Source organism: Tachyglossus aculeatus, chromosome 3, assembly GCF_015852505.1.
Source record: "Tachyglossus aculeatus isolate mTacAcu1 chromosome 3, mTacAcu1.pri, whole genome shotgun sequence".
Lineage (NCBI taxonomy): Eukaryota > Metazoa > Chordata > Mammalia > Monotremata > Tachyglossidae > Tachyglossus > Tachyglossus aculeatus.
The window spans coordinates 3,012,996-3,033,530 of NC_052068.1; the positions used below are offsets into that span (position 1 = coordinate 3,012,996).

General features: G+C 47.0%; 1 protein-coding gene across 1 annotated transcript in view; it reads left to right on the plus strand.

The window, feature by feature from the left end:
• Nucleotides 1–20,535, plus strand: part of MKI67 (marker of proliferation Ki-67) — a 55,975-nt gene that overhangs the window by 23,497 nt on the left and 11,943 nt on the right. The window contains exons 8-13 of the mRNA XM_038743983.1: nt 163–389; nt 3,662–3,986; nt 8,377–8,492; nt 11,524–11,638; nt 15,831–15,946; nt 16,730–16,850. Coding sequence (XP_038599911.1) covers nt 163–389; nt 3,662–3,986; nt 8,377–8,492; nt 11,524–11,638; nt 15,831–15,946; nt 16,730–16,850 — 1,020 coding nt within the window. The remainder of the gene's footprint in view (nt 1–162; nt 390–3,661; nt 3,987–8,376; nt 8,493–11,523; nt 11,639–15,830; nt 15,947–16,729; nt 16,851–20,535) is intronic.

The following is a 20,535-nucleotide window of genomic DNA, read 5'->3' on the forward strand; positions in this document are numbered from 1 at the left end:
ATTAAATTCATTCATTCAATCGTATTTATTGAGCGCTTACTGTGAGCAGAGCACTGTACTACGACTGATTGATTGTTTTCACCGCTCGGCACTGGGCCCGCAGCAAGAACTTAAACAGCACTGTCGGGTCGCTTCAAGGGTCTCCGTTTTGTCCCAATTAAGGTCAGGGAGAGTCGTGCTCCCCGAAGTTCGAAAACGGGACCACGGCTTCGTTCCCGTTGCCTTGGACGAAGAGGAAGAGGGTCTCTTTCGGAAGGCAGTTGGAGCCCGAGCTGTTCGATGAGAGGTTGCCTCCCAACTCGCCCCTGCGGAAAGGGGCCACGCCGACCCCGCTGAACACTCCCGTGGGCATCTCGGCTCGAGCCCTCATCAGGAAGTACGGCATCCAGGTGGGTCGGTGCCAGCTGCCCAAGCGGATGCGTTGCCGGACCTCAAATCTGGGATGCTGGGGTGGGAAGGGGGCCTGGGAATCAAAGGACGCGGGTTCTGCTCCCTCCCCATTCATTCATTCAATCAATCAATCAGTCGTATTTATTGAGCGCTTAATCAGTCAATCAATCAGCTGTATTTACTGAGCGCTTACTGTGTGCCGAGCACTGTACTAAGCGCTTGGGAATAATAATAATAATGATAGCATTTGTTAAGCGCTTACTATGTGCAGAGCACCGTTCTAAGCGCTGGGCGGGGGGGATACAAGGTGATCAGGCTGCCCCACAATCAATCCCCTTTTGACAGATGAGGTAACTGAGGCTCAGAGAAGTTAAGTGGTGGTGGTGTGGTGGAGTCAGGATTCGAACCCGTGACCTCTGGCTCCAAAGCCCCGGCTCTTTTCACTGAGCCAGGCTGCTTCTCATCTCTTGGGAAGTACAGGTTCTTGCTTCTCTTGGGAAGTACAAGTCGGCAACATACAGAGACGGTCCCCACCCAGCAGTGGGCTCACAGTCGAATCAGTCAATGAGTCGTATTTATTGAGCGCTTACTGTGTGCAGAGCACCGTACTAAGCGCTTGGGAAGGGCAAGTTGGCAACATATAGAGACGGTCCCTACCCAACAGTGGACATTCTTTCATTCATTCATTCATTCATTCAATCATATTTATTGAGGGCTTACTGTGTGCAGAGCACCGTACTAAGCGCTTGGGAAGGGCAAGTTAGCAACATCTAGAGACGGTCCCTACCCAACAGTGGGCTCACAGTCTAGAAGGGGGAGACAGAGAACAAAACAAAACATATTAACAAAATAAAATAAATGGAATAGATATGTACAAGTAAAATAAATAGAGTAATAAATCCTTACAAACATATATACAGTTGCTGTGGGGTAGGGAAGGAGGTAAGGCAGTGGGGGTGGAGAGGGGGACGAGGGGGAGAAGCAAGAGAAGCAGCGTGGCTCAGTGGAAAGAGCCCGGACTTCAGAGTCAGAGGTCGTGGGTTCAAATCTCAGCTCTGCCAATTGTCAGCTGTGTGACCTTGGGCAGGTCACTTAACTTCTCATGGATTCAAATCCCGGCCCTGCCAGTTGTCAGCTGTGTGACTTTGGGCAAGTCACCTCACTTCTCCGGGCCTCAGTTCCCTCATCTGTAAAATGGGGGTGAAGACTGTGAGCCCCCCGTGGGACAATGTGATCACCTTGCATCCCCCCCCCAGCGCTTAGAATAGTGCTTTGCACATAGTGGGCACTTAACAAATACCATTAGTTATTATTATTATTATTACTAAGCGCTTGGGAAAGTACAATACAGCAACAGAGAGTGACAATCCCTGCCCGTAATGAGCTCACAGTCTAAAGGAGAGGAGGTAGACACCAATACAAGTAAAATTACAAGTGTGGACATGAGTGGTGTCTCTGCACATTGCTCATTGCACATTGCTCTGTACAGTGCTCTGCACATAGTGAGCGCTCAATAAATACGATTGATGATGGTGTGGGGCTGAGAGGGGGCGAAGAGCAAAGAGAGCGAGTCGGGGGACGCAGAAGGGAGTGGGAGATGAGGAAAAGGGGGGCTTAGTCTGGGAAGGCCTCTTGGAGGAGACGGGCCTTCAATAAGGCTTTGAAGCGGGGGAGAGTCATTTTTAGGTATTCATTCGATCGTGTTTATTGAGCTCTTACTGCGTGCAGAGCACTGTACTAAGCACTTGGGAAGTACAAGTCGGCAACGTAAGGGATATGAGGAGGAAGACCGTGAGCCCGTTGTTGGGTAGGGACCGTCTCTATCTGTTGCCGACTTGAGCTTGCCAAGCGCTTAGTCCAGTGCTCTGCACGCAATAAGCGCTCAATAAATACGATTGAATGAATGAATTCCAGGCCAGAGGTAGGACGTGGGCCAGGGGTCGAAGGCGGGACGAGGCCCAGTGAGGAGGGTGCGGGCTGGGATGGAGAAGGAGAGAAGGGAGGGGGGGGGAGGAGCAGCGTGGCTCAGTGGAAAGAGCCCGGGCTTTGGAGTCAGAGGTCATGGGTTCAAATCCCGGCTCCACCACTTGTCAGCCGTGTGACTTTGGGGAAGTCACTTCAATCAATCAATCGCATTTATTGAGCGCTTACTGTGAGCAGAGCACTGTACTAAGCACTTGGGAAGTACAAGTTAGCAACATGGCCCCGGCCCACGTCCTCCCCCGGGCCTGGAATGCCCCCAATCCCTCTTCCCATCCGCCAAGCTAGCTCTCTTCCTCCCTTCAAGGCCCTGCTGAGAGCTCACCTCCTCGAGGAGGCCTTCCCAGACTGAGCCCCTTCCTTCCTCTCCCCCTCGTCCCCCTCTCCATCCCCCCATCTTACCTCCTTCCCTTCCCCACAGCACCTGTATATATGTATATATGGTTGTACATATTTATTACTCTATTTATTCATTTATTTATTTATTTCACTTGTATATTTCTATCCTATTTATTTTATTTTGTTGGTATGTTTGGTTCTGTTCTCTGTCTCCCCCTTTTAGACTGTGAGCCCACTGTTGGGTAGGGACTGTCTCTATGTGTTGCCAATTTGTACTTCCCAAGCGCTTAGTACAGTGCTCTGCACATAGTAAGCACTCAATAAATACGATTGATTGATTGATTGATAACATACAGAGGCAGTCCCAACCCAACAGTGGGCTCACAGTCTAGAACTTCACTTCTCTGAGCCTCAGTTACCCCGTCTGTAAAATAGGGATTAAGACTGTGAGCCCCACGTGGGACAACCTGATCACCTTGTATTCCCCCCGGCGCTCAGAACAGTGCTTTGCACATAGTAAGCGCTTAACAAATCATCGTCATCAATCGTATTTATTGAGCGCTTGCTATGTGCAGAGCACGGTACTAAGCGCTTGGGAAGTACAAATCGGCAACATCTAGAGACAGTCCCTCCCCAACAGTGGGCTCACAGTCTAAAAGGGGGAGGACAGAGAACAAAACCAAACATACTAACAAAATAAAAGAAATAGAATAGATATGTACAAGTAAAATAGAGTATGTACATACATATATACAGGTGCTGTGGGGAAGGGAAGGATGGAAGATGGGGGGATGGAGAGGAAGGAAGGGGGTGCAACAAATGCCATTATTATTATTATTAGGAGGGGGTGAGGGGATGGACAGCTGGGGAGCTGAGAGTGAGGAGGTTTGGGGGATTTGCGTGGCGTCGTTGACCACTGACACTGTCCCCGTCTTCCCCCGTCCCCCATCAGGCTCTGACAGCGAAGCGCGGGAGTGGGCGCTCCCCCCAGCTGCCCGACCCGTGCTCTCCAACCCCCAGCCCGCGCCGGCCGGCCTTCAGGACCGGTTGCCGGGCCCTCTTGGACCCCAAATGGTTCAAGTCTCCGTACCTGCAGCCGGTGGCGCGGCTCCCGTCCCCGGCCCAGCCGAAGACCCCGAGGAGCGGCGGCCGCAACCCGGGGACGACGCCGAGGAGCGGCGCCGGGGCCGGAGGGTCGCGCCCGGGCACGCCCCGGCCCCACCAAAGGAGGAGCGGAAGGCTGCTGCTGCACAAGGCCTCTCTGCAGGGAGGTTTCGGTGGGTAACGTCCCACTCTCAGCCTTCGAAGGGCCCTTTTTCCCCCTCTATTCTATTTATTTTCATTTGTTGGCATGTTTGGTTTTGTTCTCTGTCTCCCCCTTTTAGACTGTGAGCCCACTGTTGGGTAGGGACCGTCTCTATATGTTGCCAATTTGGACTTCCCAAGCGCTTAGTACAGTGCTCTGCACACGGTAAGCGCTCAATAAATATGATTGATGATGATGATGATGTGGGCAGGTGGAAAAGGGTGATTGGGGGGGGGCGGGGAGGGAAGGGGCATTACATGTACACTTGCAGGTTCTTGGCAGTTCAGGAATTAGTGTGGACCTCGAGAGTATGGAGTATGCAAGAGAAGCAGCGTGGCTCAGTGGAAAGAGCCCGGGCTTTGGAGTCAGTGGTCGTGGGTTCAAATCCCGGCCCCGCCAACTGTCAGCTGGGTGACTTTGGGCAAGTCACTTCGCTTCTCTGGGCCTCGGTTCCCTCGTCTGGAAAACGGGGCTGAAGACTGGGAGCCCCCCGTGGGACAACCTGATCGCCTTGTAACCTCCCCAGCGCTTAGAACAGTGCTTGGCACATAGTAAGCGCTTAATAAATGCCATCATCATCATCCTCGGGCCCCTTTCCGGGTCCATCCATTCAATTCATTCATTCAATCGTATTTATTGAGCGCTTACCGTGCGCAGAGCACCGGACTAAGCGCTTGGGAAGTCCAAGTTGGCAACATATAGAGACGGTCCCTACCCAACAGCGGGCTCACGGTCTAGAAGGGGACAGACACTCAAAATAAATTTCAGACAGGAGAGAACAACAGAGTTCAAAGATGTGGATGGGTTCAGCATACAGAGGAGCAGTGTAGTTCGGTGGAAAGAGCACGGAATTGGGAGTCAGAAGTCATGGGTTCTAATCCTGGCTCAGCCATTAGTCAGCTGTGTGACTTCGGGCAAGTCACCGAACTTCTCTGGGCCTCCATTCCCTCGTCTGTAAAATGGGGATCAAGACGGCGAGCCCCACGTGGCACATTCAGTTGCATTTATTGAGCGCTTACCGTGTGCAGAGCACCATACTAAGCGCTTGGGAACCGGCTCCGCCACACATCTGCTGTGTGACCTGGGGCTAGTCACTTCTAGAATGTGAGCTTGCTGTGGGCAGGGATTGTCCCTGTTCATTGTTGTACTGTACTTTCCAAAGCACTTAGTACAGTGCTCTGCACATGTTGAAGCACCGTGGTTTAGTGGAAAGAGCCCGGGCTTGGGAGTCAGAGGTCCTGGGTTCTAATCCTGCTCCGCCAATTAATAATAATAATAACGATGGCATTTATTAAGCGCTTACTATGTGCAAAGCACTATTCTAAGCGCTGGGGAAATTACAAGGTGATCAGGTTGTCCCAGGGGGGCTCACAGTCTTAATCCCCATTTTACAGATGAGGGAACTGAGGCCCAGAGAAGTGAAGTGACTTGCCCAAAGTCACACAGCTGACAGTTGGCAGATCCGGGATTTGAACCCACGACCTCTGACTCCAAAGCCTGGGCTCTTTCCGCTAAACCACACTGCTTTTCTAATCCCGGCTCTGCCACTTATCTGCTTTGTGACCTTGGGCAAATAACAGTAATAACGATGGCTTTTGTGAAGCGCTTACTATGTGCCAAGCACTGTTCTAAGGGCTGGGGGAGATACAAGGTAATCAGGTTGTCCCCCATGGGGCTCACAGTCTTAATCCTCATTTTACAGATGAGGGAACTGAGGCCCAGAGTGAATTGCCCAAAATCCCACAGCAAACAAGCGGCGGAGCTGGGATTAGAACCCGTGACCTGACTCCCAAGCACGGGCCGTTTCCACTGAGCTACGCTGCTTCTCTGGGCCTCAGTTCCCTCATCTGTCAAATGGGGATTAAGACTGTGAGCCTTATGTGGGACGGGGACTGTGTCCATCCCAACTCCCTCTGCCCCAGCGCTTAGAACAGTGCCTGGCATACAATAAGCTCTTAACAAATGCTATAAGTACAATAATTATTAATAATTATGGCATTTGTAAAACATTTACTGTGTGCCTGGCACACAATAAGCTCTTAACAAATGCCATAAGTACAATAATTATTCATAATTATGGCATTTGTAAAACATTTACTGTGTGCCAGGCACTGTTCTAGGTGCCGGGGTAGATACAGAGTAATCAGATCATCCCATCCCCCCGCCTTACCTCCTTCTCCTCCCCACAGCACCTGTATATACGTTTGTATGTATTTATTACTTGTTTATTTATTTTATTTGTACATATTTATTCTATTTATTTCATTTTGTTAATATGTTCTGTTTTGTTCTCTGTCTCCCCCTTCTAGACTGTGAGCCCACTGTTGGGTAGGGACCGTCTCTATATGTTGCCAACTTGTACTCCCCAAGCGCTTAGTACAGTGCTCTGCACACAGTAAGCGCTCAATAGATACGATTGAATGAATGAATGGGGCTCACAGTCTTAATCCCCATTTTCCAGGTGAGGAAACTGAGGCACGGAGAATTCTGTTTATTTTGACGCTATTGATGCCTGTCTAATTGTTTTGTTGTCTTTCTCCCCCTTCTAGACTGTGTGCCCGTTGTTGGGTAGGAACCGTCTCTATAGGTTGCCAAATTGTACTTTCCAAGCGCTTAGTACGGTGCTCTGCACACAGTAAGCGCTCAGTAAATAACGGTTGAATGAATGAAGCGGCTTGCCCAAGGTCACACAGCAGACAAGTGGCAGAGCCGGGATTAGAACCCACGTCCTCTGACTCCGAAGCCCCGGCTCTTTCCACGAAGCCACGCTGCTTCTCTACTATTATGTACTTGTTGGGTAGGGACCGTCTCTATATGTTGCCAACTTGTACTTCCCAAGCGCTTAGTACAGTGCTCTGCACACAGTAAGCGCTCAATAAAGATGAATGAATGTATTATTTATATTGTTATACATTTGTTATCTGTGTTAAGTATATTATATTATTATTTCATCATAGACCTTGGAGGACTGAAGGGAACCGTTCAGAGTCGTTGGTTATAATGGCGTGGCGCTCCTCCCCTTGCTCTGCGCCGTCCTCACCGCCCCCCCAGGCCGCGTCCTCCTTCTCGGGAAGAATCCCGATCAGGACTCGGGAAGAGAGAGGGGCTGGATTTTAGGTCCGGAATCCTTTTGGAGAAGGCATCCGGAGACTTGGATTTCTCCCCCGGCTGCTCTTCGAGAAACGCCAACCCATCTCCAGCTGGCGTGTGTGGCCCAGGAGTTAAGCCTCCTCAAACATGGACTTCTTGTCGTTCATTCAATCATATTTATTAAGCGCTTACTGTGTGCAGAGCACTGTACTAAGTGCTTGGAAAGTACAGTTCAGCAGTAAAGAGAGACAGTCCCTCACCTAGCATCTCCATCCCTCAGTTTCCTCATCTTTAAAATGGGGATAAAATATCTGTTCTCCCTCCCTCTCAGACGGTGAATCCTGTGTAGCAGAGGGGCTGCGTCTGATCAGGTGGCATTGTATCTACCTCAGTGCTTAGAACAGTGTCCCTCAATTGCCCCTCAGCATTTATGTACTTCCCAAGCGCTTAATACAGTGCTCTGCACACAGTAAGCGCTCAGTAAATACGATTGAATGAATGAATGTACATATCCATCATTCATTTTAATATATATCTACCTCTCTAAACTGTAAACTGTTTGGGGGCATGGAACATGCCTACCATCTTTGAGTCCCCTTCTAGACTGTAAGCGCGCTATTGGGTAGGGACCATCTCTGTATGTTACCAACTTGTACTTCCCAAGCGCTTAGTACAGTGCTCTGCACCCAGTAAGCACTCAATAAATACGATTGAATGGATGAATCTTTTTAATATTGTACTCTCCTAAGTGCTAGGTACATTCATTCATTCAATCGTATTTATTGAGCACTTACTGTGTCCAGAGCACTGTACTAAGCACTCGGAAAGTACAATTCAGCAATAATGAGAGACAATCCCTGCCCACACAGGGCTTACAGTCTAGGCGGGGGAAGACAGATGTCAGAACAAGTAAACAAGATGATGGTACTCATGAAACGCTTATTCTGTACCGAGCCTGGGAGAGGATGGGAGATAATCATGTCCAATAAATCATCATCATCATCAATTGTATTTATTGAGCGCTTACTGTGTGCAGAGCACTGTACTGAGCGCTTGAGAAGTACAAATTGGCAACATATAGAGACAGTCCCTACCCAACAGTGGGCTCACAGTCTAAAATAAATCCCTGTTCCACACTGGGCTTAGAGGGAGCGAGAACGGTAATAATAATAATTGTGGTATTTGTTAAACGCTTTGCTATGTATGAATCAACACCTTATCTAATGAAGCTTAGAGCTATACCACTGAGAGAGATTCTGTCGTCCTCGCAGGAGTCCCGTCGTACGCGGATATCGTTAGACTGGGCACGAGACAGGTGCAGAAATTCATGGTCAGGAGACGCGTCCTGCAGAGAAAAGTCCGGAGGAAGCCGAAGGCCACCCCCAAGGTATCTCTCATTCATTCATTCATTCATTCAATCGTATTTATTGAGCGCTTACTGTGTGCTGAGCACTGGACTAAGCGCTTGGGAAGTACAAGTCGGCAACATCTAGAGACGGTCCCTACCAGATAACGGGCTCACAGTCTAGAAGGGGGAGACACAACGAAACAAAACATGGGGAAGGATGTCAAGTCATCAGAATAAATAGAAGTAAAACTAGATGCACATCATTAACAAAATAAATAGAGTAGTAAATATGTACAAGTAAAATAAATAGAGTAATAAATCTGGACAAACAGATGCAGGTGCTGTGGGGAGGGGACGGAGGTAGGGATGGGGAGGAGGAGAGGGAAAAGGGGGCTCAGTCTGGGAAGGCCTCCTGGAGGAGGTGAGCTCTCTCGGAGCGCAGGAGGACCGGGTTCGAATTTCTCTCGTGGTTCTCGTCACCGTCCCCCCGGTTCGGATGGCCGGCCGGGGCTCGGCTTCCGGGAGAATCAGTCATGCTTATGGAGCGCTTACTGTGTGTGGAGACTGTGAGCCCACTGTTGGGTAGGGACCGTCTCTATATGTTGCCAACTTGTACTTCCCAAGCGCTTACTACAGTGCTCTGCACACAGTAAGTGCTCCATAAATACGATTGATTGGAGCACTGTACTAAGCGCTTGGGAGAGGACAGTTTAACAATGTTGATAGGTTGGTCCTGGCTCACGCCTGGCTCTGATTTTGCCTCTGCTTGGTCATGTGCCAGTCACCGCGTGCCTTTCCTCTCAAAGAGTCACCTTTTTTTTGTTTTTTGATTTTCTTTTATGGTATTTGTTAAGCGTTTACTACTACTACTACTAATAATAATTAATAATTATGGCATGTATTAAGCGCTTACTATGTGCAAAGCACTGTTCTAAGTGCTGGGGAGGTTACAAGGTGATCAGGTTGTCCTGTGGGGGGCTCACAGTCTTCATCCCCATTTTATAGATGAGGGAACTGAGACCCAGAGAAGTGAAGTGACTTGCCCAAAGTCACCCAGCTGACAAGTGGCGGAGCTGGGATTCGAACCCATGATCTCTGACTCCAAAGCCCAGGCTCTTTCCACAGAGCCACGCTTCTTCTCTACTCTTCTCTACTATGCGACAGGCTCTCTGCTAAGCATTGGCAATAATAATAATAATGTTATTTGTTAAGCGCTTACTATGTGCAAAGCACTGTTCTAAGCTCTGGGGAGGCTACAAGGTGATCAGCTTGTCCCACGGGGGGCTCACAGTTTTAATCCTCATTTTACAGATGAGGTAACTGAGGCCCAGAGAATCAATCAATCATATTTATTGAGCGCTTACAGTGTGCAGAGCACTGTACTAAGCGCTTGGGAAGCACAAGTTGTCAACACATAGAGACGGTCCCTACCCAACAGTAGGCTCACAGTCTAGGAGGGGGAGACAGAGAAGTGAAGTGACTTGCCCGAAGTTACACAGCTGACAAGTGGTGGAGCCAGGATTTGAACCCATGACCTCTGACTCCAAAGCCCGGGCTCCTTCCACTGAGCCACACTGTTGGGTAGGGACTGTCTCTATATGTTGCCAACTTGTACTTCCCAAGTGCTTAGTACAGTGCTCTGCGCACAGTAAGCGCTCAATAAATACGATTGATTGATTAATGCAAGATAATCAGGTTGGACACTTCCCAAGCGCGTAGTCCAGTGCTCTGCACACAGTAAGCGCTCAATAAATACGACTGAATGAATAAATGACACAGTCCATGTCCCACATGGGGCTCGTAGGCTTAATCCTCATTTTGACCGCAGTGAGCCTCAGTTTAGGGAATTGCTAAGCAAATTGGGCTGTTTTAGGAAAGTCACCAAGATATAATAATAATAATAATGGCATTTGTTAAGCGCTTACTATGTGCAAAGCACTGTTCTAAGCGCTGGGGGGGATACAGTGTGATCAAGTTGTCCCACGTGGGGCTCACAGTCTTAATCCCCATTTTTACAGATGAGGGAACTGAGGCTCAGAGAAGTTAAGTGACTTGCCCGAGGTCACACAGCAGACTTGGGGTGGAGCCGGGATTCGAACCCACGACCTCACTCCAAAGCCCGAGCTCTTTTCACTGAGCCATGCTGCTTTCTAATGACTGCTTGCACACATGCGTGTGTGTGAGAGAGAGAGAGAGAGATAGACAGACACACACTTAGTGGAAAGTGCCCAGGCTTTGGAGTCAGAGGTCATGGGTTCTAATCCCAACTCCGCCACTTGTCAGCTGGGTGACTTTGGGCAAGCCACTTAACTTCTCTGGGCCTCAGTTCCCTCATCTGCAAAATGGGGATCGAGACCGTGAGCCCCACGTGGGACAGAGACTGTATCCCACCCGATTTGCTTTGTATCCACCCCGGCGCTTAGTACAGTGCTTGGCGCACAGTAAGCCCTTAACTAATTTACTTGTACATATTTACTATTTATTTTGTTGATGATGTGCATATAGCTATAATTCTATTTGTTTTGACGATTTTGACACCCGTCTACATGCTTTGTTTTGTTATTTGTCTCCCCCTTCTAGACTGTGAGCCCGTTGCTGGGTAGGGACCGGCTCTACATGTTGCCGACTTGTACTTCCCAAGCGCTTAGTGCAGTGCTCTGCACACAGTAAGCGCTAAGTAAATACGATTGAATGAATGAATGAATATTTGTACCGATTTATTACTCTATTCATTTTACTTGTACATATTTACTATTCTATTTATTTTGTTGATGATGTGCGTATAGCTATAATTCTACTTATTTTGACGATTTTGACACCCGTCTACATGCTTTGTTTTGTTATTTGTCTCCCCCTTCTAGACTGTGAGCCCGTTGCTGGGTAGGGACTATCCCTACATGTTGCTGATTTGTACTTCCCAAGCGCGTAGTACAGTGCTGTGCACACAGTAAGCGCTCAATAAATACGACTGAATTAATTAATTAATACCATCATCATCATTATTATTATGGGCAAGTTTAGCTGTGTTAAAATGTGGGTTTTTTTTTTTTTTTCCACCCTTACCGTTCAGACTCCGGCCAAGGAAGTGGAGAACCTCTTCAGCACGGGGCACGCCAACTCTCCGTGTACCATAAGGATCGGAAGAGCTCATCTTGGCAAGGAACCCCTGAAACCGGTGGCGACAGGTGAACAGTTGAGAGGGGAGATTTCATAGATTGATTTTTTAAATCAAGCTGCCCTCTCTTTTTCTTATCTTTTTCTTATCTTGACAACCCAGATGTCCCCCCTGCCCTACCTCCTTCCCCTCCCAGCAGCACCTGTATATATGTTTGTACAGATTTATTACTCTTTTTTACTTGTACATATTTACTATTCTGTTTATTTTGTTAATGTGCATCTAGCTTTACTTCTATTTCTTCTGATGACTTGACACCTGTCCACATGTTTTGTTGTCCGTCTCCCCCTTCTAGACTGTGGGCCCACTGTTGGGTAGGGACCGTCTCTCTATGTTGCCAACTTGTACTTCCCAAGTGCTTAGTACAGTGCTCTGCACACAGTAAGCGCTCAATAAATACAATTGAATGAATGAATGAATTGTACATATTTACTATTCTATTTATTTGGTTAATGATGTGCATCTAGCTTTACTTCTATTTATTCTGAGGACTTGACACCTGTCCACATGTTTTGTTGTCCGTCTCCCCCTTCTAGACTGTGGGCCCACTGTTGGGTAGGGACCGTCTCTCTATGTTGCCAACTTGTACTTCCCAAGTGCTTAGTACAGTGCTCTGCACACAGTAAGCGCTCAATAAATACAATTGAATGAATGAATGAATTGTACATATTTACTATTCTATTTATTTGGTTAATGATGTGCATCTAGCTTTACTTCTATTTATTCTGAGGACTTGACACCTGTCCACATGTTTTGTTGTCCGTCTCCCCCTTCTAGACTGTGGGCCCACTGTTGGGTAGGGACCGTCTCTCTATGTTGCCAACTTGTACTTCCCAAGTGCTTAGTACAGTGCTCTGCACACAGTAAGCGCTCAATTAATACAATTGAATGAATGAATGAATTGTACATATTTACTATTCTATTTATTTGGTTAATGATGTGCATCTAGCTTTACTTCTATTTATTCTGATGACACCTGTCCGCATGTTTTGTTGTCCATCTCCCCCTTCTAGACGGTGAGCCCGCTGTTGGGTAGGGACCGTCTCTATATGTTTTCAACTTGTACTTCCCAAGCGCTTAGTACAGTGCTCTGCACACAGTAAGCGCTCAATAAATATGAATGAATGAATGAAAGATGTGTGCAGTGGGATTGGAAAATGATTTGCATGCCCTGTCTGCTGCTCTATTTTAATTACAATCAGTGGCAGCTATTTTTATGGTCGTTCATTCATTCAGTTGTATTTATTGAGCCCTTGCTGTGTGCAAAGCACTGTACTAAGCACTTGGGAGAGTACGATATGTTGCCAACTTGGACTTCCCAAGTGCTTAGTACAGTGCTCTGCACTCAGTAAGCGCTCAGTAAATACGATTGAATGAATGAATGAATACAATACAATAACAAACCGACACATTCTCTGCCCCCAACATGCTTACTACCTGTCAAGCACCCTTCTAAGGGCTGTGGTAATAATAATAATCATAATCACAATGATATTTAAGTGTTACTGTGTCTCAAGCACTCTCAGTGGAAAGAGCACGAACTAGGGAGTCAGAGGTCATGGGTTCTCATCCTGCCACCGCCACTTGTCCGCTGGGTGATTTCTGTGCCTCAGTTCCCTCATTTGTAAAATGGGGATGAAGACTGTGAGCCCCCCGTGGGACAACCTTATTACCTTGTATCCCCCATTTAGAACAGTGTTTGGCAAATAGTAAGCGCTTAATAAATGCCATCATCATTATTATTATTATTATTATTATTATTATTAGGATCAGGAATGGGTGATCAGGTTGTCCCGCTGTTGGGTAAGGACCATCTCTATATGTTGCCAGCTTGTCCTTCCCAAGCGCTTACTACAGTGCTCTGCACACAGTAAGCGCTCAATAAATACGATTGAATGAATGAATGGGGCTCACAGTCTTAATCCCCATTTTACAAATGAGGCAACTGAGGCTGTGGGGTAGATACAAGCTAATCAGGTTGGACACAGTCCCTGTCCAATCTGCTCACAGTCTTAATCCTCATTTTTACCCATGAGGGAACGGAGGCACAGAGAAGTGAAGTGATTTGCCCGAGGTCACACAGCAAACAGGTGGCGGAGCTGGATTAGAACTCAGGTCCTTTTGATCCCCAGGCCCATTCTCTATCCACTAGGCTACGCTGCTTCTCTGATACAATACGATTAATAATCAGGTACAAGTTAATTAGGTTGGACTCAATGTCACACATGGCGCTCACCAGCTAAGTATCCCAGGGAAGTGGCGTGAAGGCCAGGAGGAAAGGAGGGGAGAAAAAATGAAAGATCTGGAAAATTGCACTTAATCCCCCCTTGACGCGTCTGCCCTCGCCAAGAAACAATCAATCAATCATATTTATTGAGCGCTTACTGTGTGCAGAGCACTGTACTAAGCGCTTGGGAAGTACAAGTCGGCAACATATAGAGACGGTCCCTACCCAACAGTGGGCTCACAGTCTAGAAGGGGGAGACAGAACAAAACCAAGCATACTAACAAAATAAAATAAATAGAATAGATATGTACAAGATAAATAAATGAATAGAGTAATAAATATGTACAAACATACATACATATATACAGGTGCTGTGGGGAAGGGAAGGAGGTAAGATGGGGAGGATGGAGAGGGGGAGAGGAAGGAAGGGGCTCAGTCTGGTAAAGCCTCAGAAGAGTAGAATATCGAAGCACTCCAGTTGAATGGATGTTAATTTCATCCAATATAGTTACTCTTTGGTCTCCAACCTTTTAATCTCAAAGTGAAAGATACAGTGTTCATTCAGTCGTATTTGTTGAGCGCTTACTGTGTGCAGGGCACTGTAATGTGTTGCATGATGTGCTTCGTAGAGAAACAGCATGGCTCAGTGGAAAGACCCCTGGCTTTGGAGTCAGAGGTCATGGGTTCAAATCCTGGCTCCGCCAATTGTCAGCTGTGTGACTTTGGCAAGTCACTATACCTCTGTGCCTGTTACCTCATCTGTAAAATGGGGATTAAGACTGTGAGCCCCATTCATTCATTCAATCGTATTTATTGAGCGCTTACTGTGCGCAGAGCACTGTACTAAGCGCTTTGGAAGTATTTATTACTCTATTTTATATATATATATGTACTGTATATATGTATATATGTTTGTACGGATTTATTACTCTATTATATATACTGTATATATGTATGTTTGTACGGATTTATTACTCTATTCATTTTACTTGTACGTATTTATTCTATTTTACTTGGTTACTATGTTTTATTTTGTTGCCCGTCTTCCCCTTCTAGACTGTGAGCCCGCTGTTGGGTAGAGACCGTCTCTATACGTTGCCAACTTGTACTTCCCAAGCGCTTAGTACAGTGCTCTGCACACAGTAAGCGCTCAATAAATAAATGCGATTGAATGAATACAAGTTGGCAACATATAGAGACAGTCTTTACCCAACAGTGGGACAACCTGATCACCTTGTAACCTCCCCAGCGCTTTGAACAGTGCTTTGCACATATTAAGCGCTTAATAAATGCCATTATCGTTATTACACTCTCCTACAATGAAATCTCCTGGGTGACCATAAAAACAATAACTTGTATTTGTTGATTATTTATTAAGCGTCACGCACCATACTAAGCGCTGAGGTAGATACAAGATAATCGGGTCCCACATGGGGCTCACAGTCTAAGTAGGAGGGAGCACAAGTATTGAATCCCCATTTTGCAGATGAAGAAACTGAGGCACAGAGAGGTGAAGTGACTTGCTTAAGGTCACAAAGCAGACAAGTGCTGGAGCTGGGACTGGAAACCAGGGCCTCTGCATCCCAGGGCCATGCTCTTTCCAGCAGACCACACTGCCTTTCTATAATTATTATAATAATAGTAATAATGGTGGCATTTATTGAGCGCTTACTATGTGCAAAGCACTGTTCTAAGCACTAGGGAGGTTACATGGTGATCAGGTTGTCCCATGGGGGGCTCGCAGTCTTAATCCCCATTTTACAGATGAGGCAACTGAGGCACAGAGCAGTGAAGTGGCTTGCCCAAAGTCACACAGCTGACAATTGGCCGAGCCGGGATTTGAACCCATGACCTCAGACTCCAAAGCCCGGGCTCTTTCCACTGAGGAAGGCTTCTTCTCATAATTACCAAGGACATAATTACCATGTCCTTATATTCTGAATTATTTTTGTTGTACTGTTGTTGTTTTTTCCAGTTCCAAAAACCGAGGCAGACCAATTGACCACAGATTTAATGCAACCCCAAACGGAGGTTGTTGAAAGCGGTCCGCTTCGAACCAGCAGAATCAAGGACCAGAGAAAAAGTCCAAAGGTAAACCCTCAGTCAACAGTATCCGGCCCTCCACAGATGGCCGTAATGGTGGTAATAATAATAATAATAATAATGATGGCATTTATTAAGCGTGCTTACTATGTGCAAAGCACTGGTTTAAGTGCTGGGGAAGTTACAAGGTGATCAGGTTGTCCCTCGGGGGGCTCACAGTCTTCATCTCCATTTTACAAATGAGGTAATTGAGGCCCAGAGAATCAATCAATCAATCAATCGTATTCATTGAGTGCTTACTGTGTGCAGAGCACTGTACTAAGCGCTTGGGAAGTCCAAGTTGGCAGCATATAGAGACAGTCCCTACCCAACAGTGGGCTCACAGTCTAGAAGGGGGAGACAGAACAAAACCAAACATATTAACAAAATAAAATAAATGGAATAGATATGTACAAGAGAAGTGAAGTGACTTGCCCAGAGTCACACAGCTGACAATTTGCAGAGCCGGGATTTGAACCCATGACCTCTGACTCCAAAGCCCGGGCTCTTTCCACTGAACCACGCTGCTTCTCTGGTACAATAGAGTCGGTAGACACGATCCCTGCCCGGCGGGTATCTTTTGGGCATCAGCCGTCCGAAGGGCGATTGGCCGACCGACCGACTTGGCTCGTGGTAGAAGTGGTGAAGGAAGGTTTATTCATTCATTCACTCAATCGTATTTATTGAGCGCTTTCTGTGTGCAGAGCACTGTACTAAGCGCTTGGGAGGTACAGCTGGGACTTGGTTGAGGTGGTTGTGCCGCGCGTGTTTCTGTTTGCTCGGCCCTGGCAGGTGCTGGGCAGAGAAAGGAGGAGCAGAGCCTTCGCAGACTCCCCGTACAGACTGTGTTTAGGAAAGCTGCGCCGAGTAAGCCTACCTAAGACACTCCTGCTCAAGACTGATGAGGCCCAAGGTAAAAAAAAAAAAAAACCCAAAACTAACTTGTTTTGGAATCAAAACTTGGGAGTTTGCTTCTGGCCATCACCAACAGCACAGTGAATTCTATAGGAAGGTGTGTGTGTGTGTGTGTGTGTGTGTGTGTCTCTCTCTGTCTCTCTGTACAAACATATATACTATATGTATATACATATATATGTGTATACATATATATGTACAAACATATATACTATATGTATATACATATATATGTATATACATATATATGTATAAACATATATTCATTCAAACGTATTTATTGAGTGCCTACCGTGTGCAGAGCGCTGTACTAAGTGCTTGGGAATTATAAGTTGGGAGCATCTAGAGACGGTCCCTACCCAACAGCGGGCTCACAGTCTAGAAGGGGGAGACAGACAACAAAACAAAACCTATTAACCTGATTACCCTTGTATCTACCCCAGCGCTTAGAACAGTGCTTGGCACATAGTAAGCGCTTAACAAATACCATCATTCTTAGAGAAGCAGCGTGGCTCAGTGGAAAGAGCCCAGGCTTGGGAGTCAGAGGTCATGGGTTTTAATCCCGGCTCCGCCACTTGTCAGCTGTGTGACTTTGGGCAAGTCGCTTCACATCTCTGGGCCTCAATTGCCTCATCTGTAAAATGGGGATTAAGACTGTGAGCCCCACCTGGGACAACCTGATCACTTTGTATCCACCCCAGCGCTTAGAACAGTGCTTCGCACCTAGTAAGCGCTTAACAAATGCCAACGTTATTATCATTCTCCCCCTTCTAGACTGTGAGCCCATTGTTGGGTAGGGACCGTCTTATATGTTGCCGATTTAATTGTAATTCCAATTTCCAAGCGTTTAGTACAGTGCTCTGCACACAGTAAGTGCCCAATAAATGCGACTGATTGAATGAGTGAATGAACGAGAGACCCGAGTTCTGTGCCACTCAGATTGGAGGGAAACTAGTGAGCGTGCCATGTCTTAATGGTATCATAATCATTTTCATAATTAGTTTTATTTCAGGTAGGAGGTGCATGCCAGATTATTCCGATGGCTGCATGGAATAATTATCAGGCCGTTTATGAGGCAATCCATCAGTGGTATTTATTGGGCACGTATTGTATGCAGAACTCTGTACTGAGCACTTGGAAGAGTACAGCACAACAATTGGACAACATGATCCCTGCCCACAAGGAGCTCACAGTCTAAGGGGAAGGAAGGCAGTGCGGGCTAGTGGATAGAGCAACAAATACCATCATTATTAATCAATCAATCAATCAATCGCATTTATTGAGCGCTTACTGTGTGCAGAGCACTGTACTAAGCGCTTGGGAAGTACAAGTACAAGTTGGCAACATGTAGAGACAGTCCCTACCCAACAGTGGGCTCACAGTCTAAAATTATTATTTATTTTATTATATATATTATATATATATTATTAAAATAAATATATTATTATTATTAATCCCGAATCTGCCACTTGTGTGTTGCATGTCCTTAGGCGAGCCACTTCGTGCCTCTGTCTCTGTTACTTCATCTTCAAATTGGGGATTGGACACCTATTTTCTCTCCTACTTGGGGAGGAGAGTGGGGAGATACGAGAGGCTGGGAGGTCAGCAAGGTTACCTGGGAGTCAGAAGGTCATGGGTTCTAATCCCGACCCCACCACCTGCCTGCTGTGTGACCCTGGGCAAGTCACTGTACTTCTCTGGGCCTCAGTTCCCTCATCTGTCCAATGGGGATTGAGACCGTCAGCCCCACGTGGGTCAGGGACTGTGTCCAACTCAATTTACTTCTATCTATCCCAGCGCCAGATAACTTTCTGACTCCCTGATAACGATAATTAAGGCAAGAGAGGTTAAGTGGTCATAATAATGTTTGTATCTATCCCAGCGCTTAGTGCAGTGCCTGCCACATAGTAAGAACGTAAGAAACATCACAGTTATTATTATTAGATTACAGAGAGGTGAAATAGAAGAGTAGAAGGATAGGGATATAAGTGCTATCTATGGGTGTGAGAGTGAGAATCAAAGTGATTAAAGAGTTCACAGCTAAGTGCACAGTTTGCAGAGAGGCTTTGTTTGGGAAGGTCTCTCTGCGGAGATGTGATTTTAGGAGCCTTCTGAAGGTAGGGAAATGGTGGGCTGTTCGATAAGAGAAGCAGCGAGGCCTAGTGGAAAGAGCACGGGCTGGGAGCCACAGGATCTGGGTTCTAATTCTGGCTCTACCATATGTCTCCTGTGTGACCTTGCCTTCTCTGTGCCCCTGTTCTCTCTTCTGTAAAATGGGGAGTGAGACTGAGCCCCACGTGGAACATGGATTGCATAAAACCGGACTAGCTTGTATCTTCCCTAGCACTCAGTACAGTCCTGGCAAATAGCGCTTGATAAGTACCATTTTTTTTAAAAAAAAAAAAGGTTGGAGGGAGTTCCAGGCCAGAGGGGTTATAAAGCTGTCCATCCCCTTGCCCCCTCCTCCCTCACCTCCCTTTTCTCCTTCTCCATCCCACACACTCCACTCTTTGGTGCCACTAATCTTCTCCCTGGGCCTCCATCTCACCTGTTTTGCTGCCAACCTCTTACCCACATCCTGCCTTTGGCCTGGAATGCCCTCCCTCCTCAAATCCCTCCTCAAACCCCTACTAAAGGCACACCTCCTCCAAGAAGCCTTCCCAAAATAAGCCCCACTTTTCCCCAGCTCCCCCTCCCTCCCACGTCACCCTGAGTCGCTCCCTTTCCTCTCCCCTCCCCACAGCACTTAGGTATATATTTATAATTTCTATTTATGCCTGTCCCACGTCACCCTGAGTCGCTCCCTTTCCTCTCCCCTCCCCACAGCACTTAGGTATATATTTATAATTTCTATTTATGCCTGTTTACATGTATTGATGTCCGTCTGCTCCTATCTAGACTGTGAGCCTGTTGGGGGCAGGGAATATCTCTCTAGCGCTGTATTGTATTCCCAAGCGCTTAGTACAGTGCTCTGCACACAGTAAGCCCTCAATAAATATGATGGAATGAATGAACATGGGCAACAGGCTGGTGGCCAGCCGGATGAGATGGAGGTACGGTGAGTAGGTTGCCATAAGAGGAGCGGAGTGCGTGGACTAGGTTGTAATAGGAGTTCAATAAGGTCAGGTAACAATAAAGGTATTTATTAAGCACTTACTATGTGCAAAGCACTGTTCTAATCGCCGAAGGTAGGAGGGGGAGAGGTGACTGAGTGCCTTAAATCTGGTGGTAATGACTTTCTGTTTGATTCAGAGGTGGATGGGTAGGCAAAGCAGGGTTTTGAGGATTGGGGAGACATTGACTGAATGTTTATTTGGAAAATAACCGTACAGGTAGCAGAGTGAAGTGTGAACCGGAGAGGGGAGCGATTAGGTTCTCCAAGGGAGTGGGTGTAGATGGAGAAGAGAAGGGGACCCAGAACTGAGCCTTGAGGGTTAGAGGTTGGGAGGCAGAGGAGGAGGCCGCGAAAGACGATGAGTGAGTGGCCGGAGAGATAGGAGGAGAACCAGGAGGGGACTGCGTCAGTGAAGCCGACTTTGGAGAAGGTTTCCAGAAGAAGGGGATAGACTGCAGTGTCAAAGGCCACTGAGAAGTCGAGGAGGATTAGGATGGAGTAGAAGCTGTGGGATTTGGGAGAAGGAGATCATTGGTGACCTTAGAGGGGTGGCTTCCGTGGAGCGGAA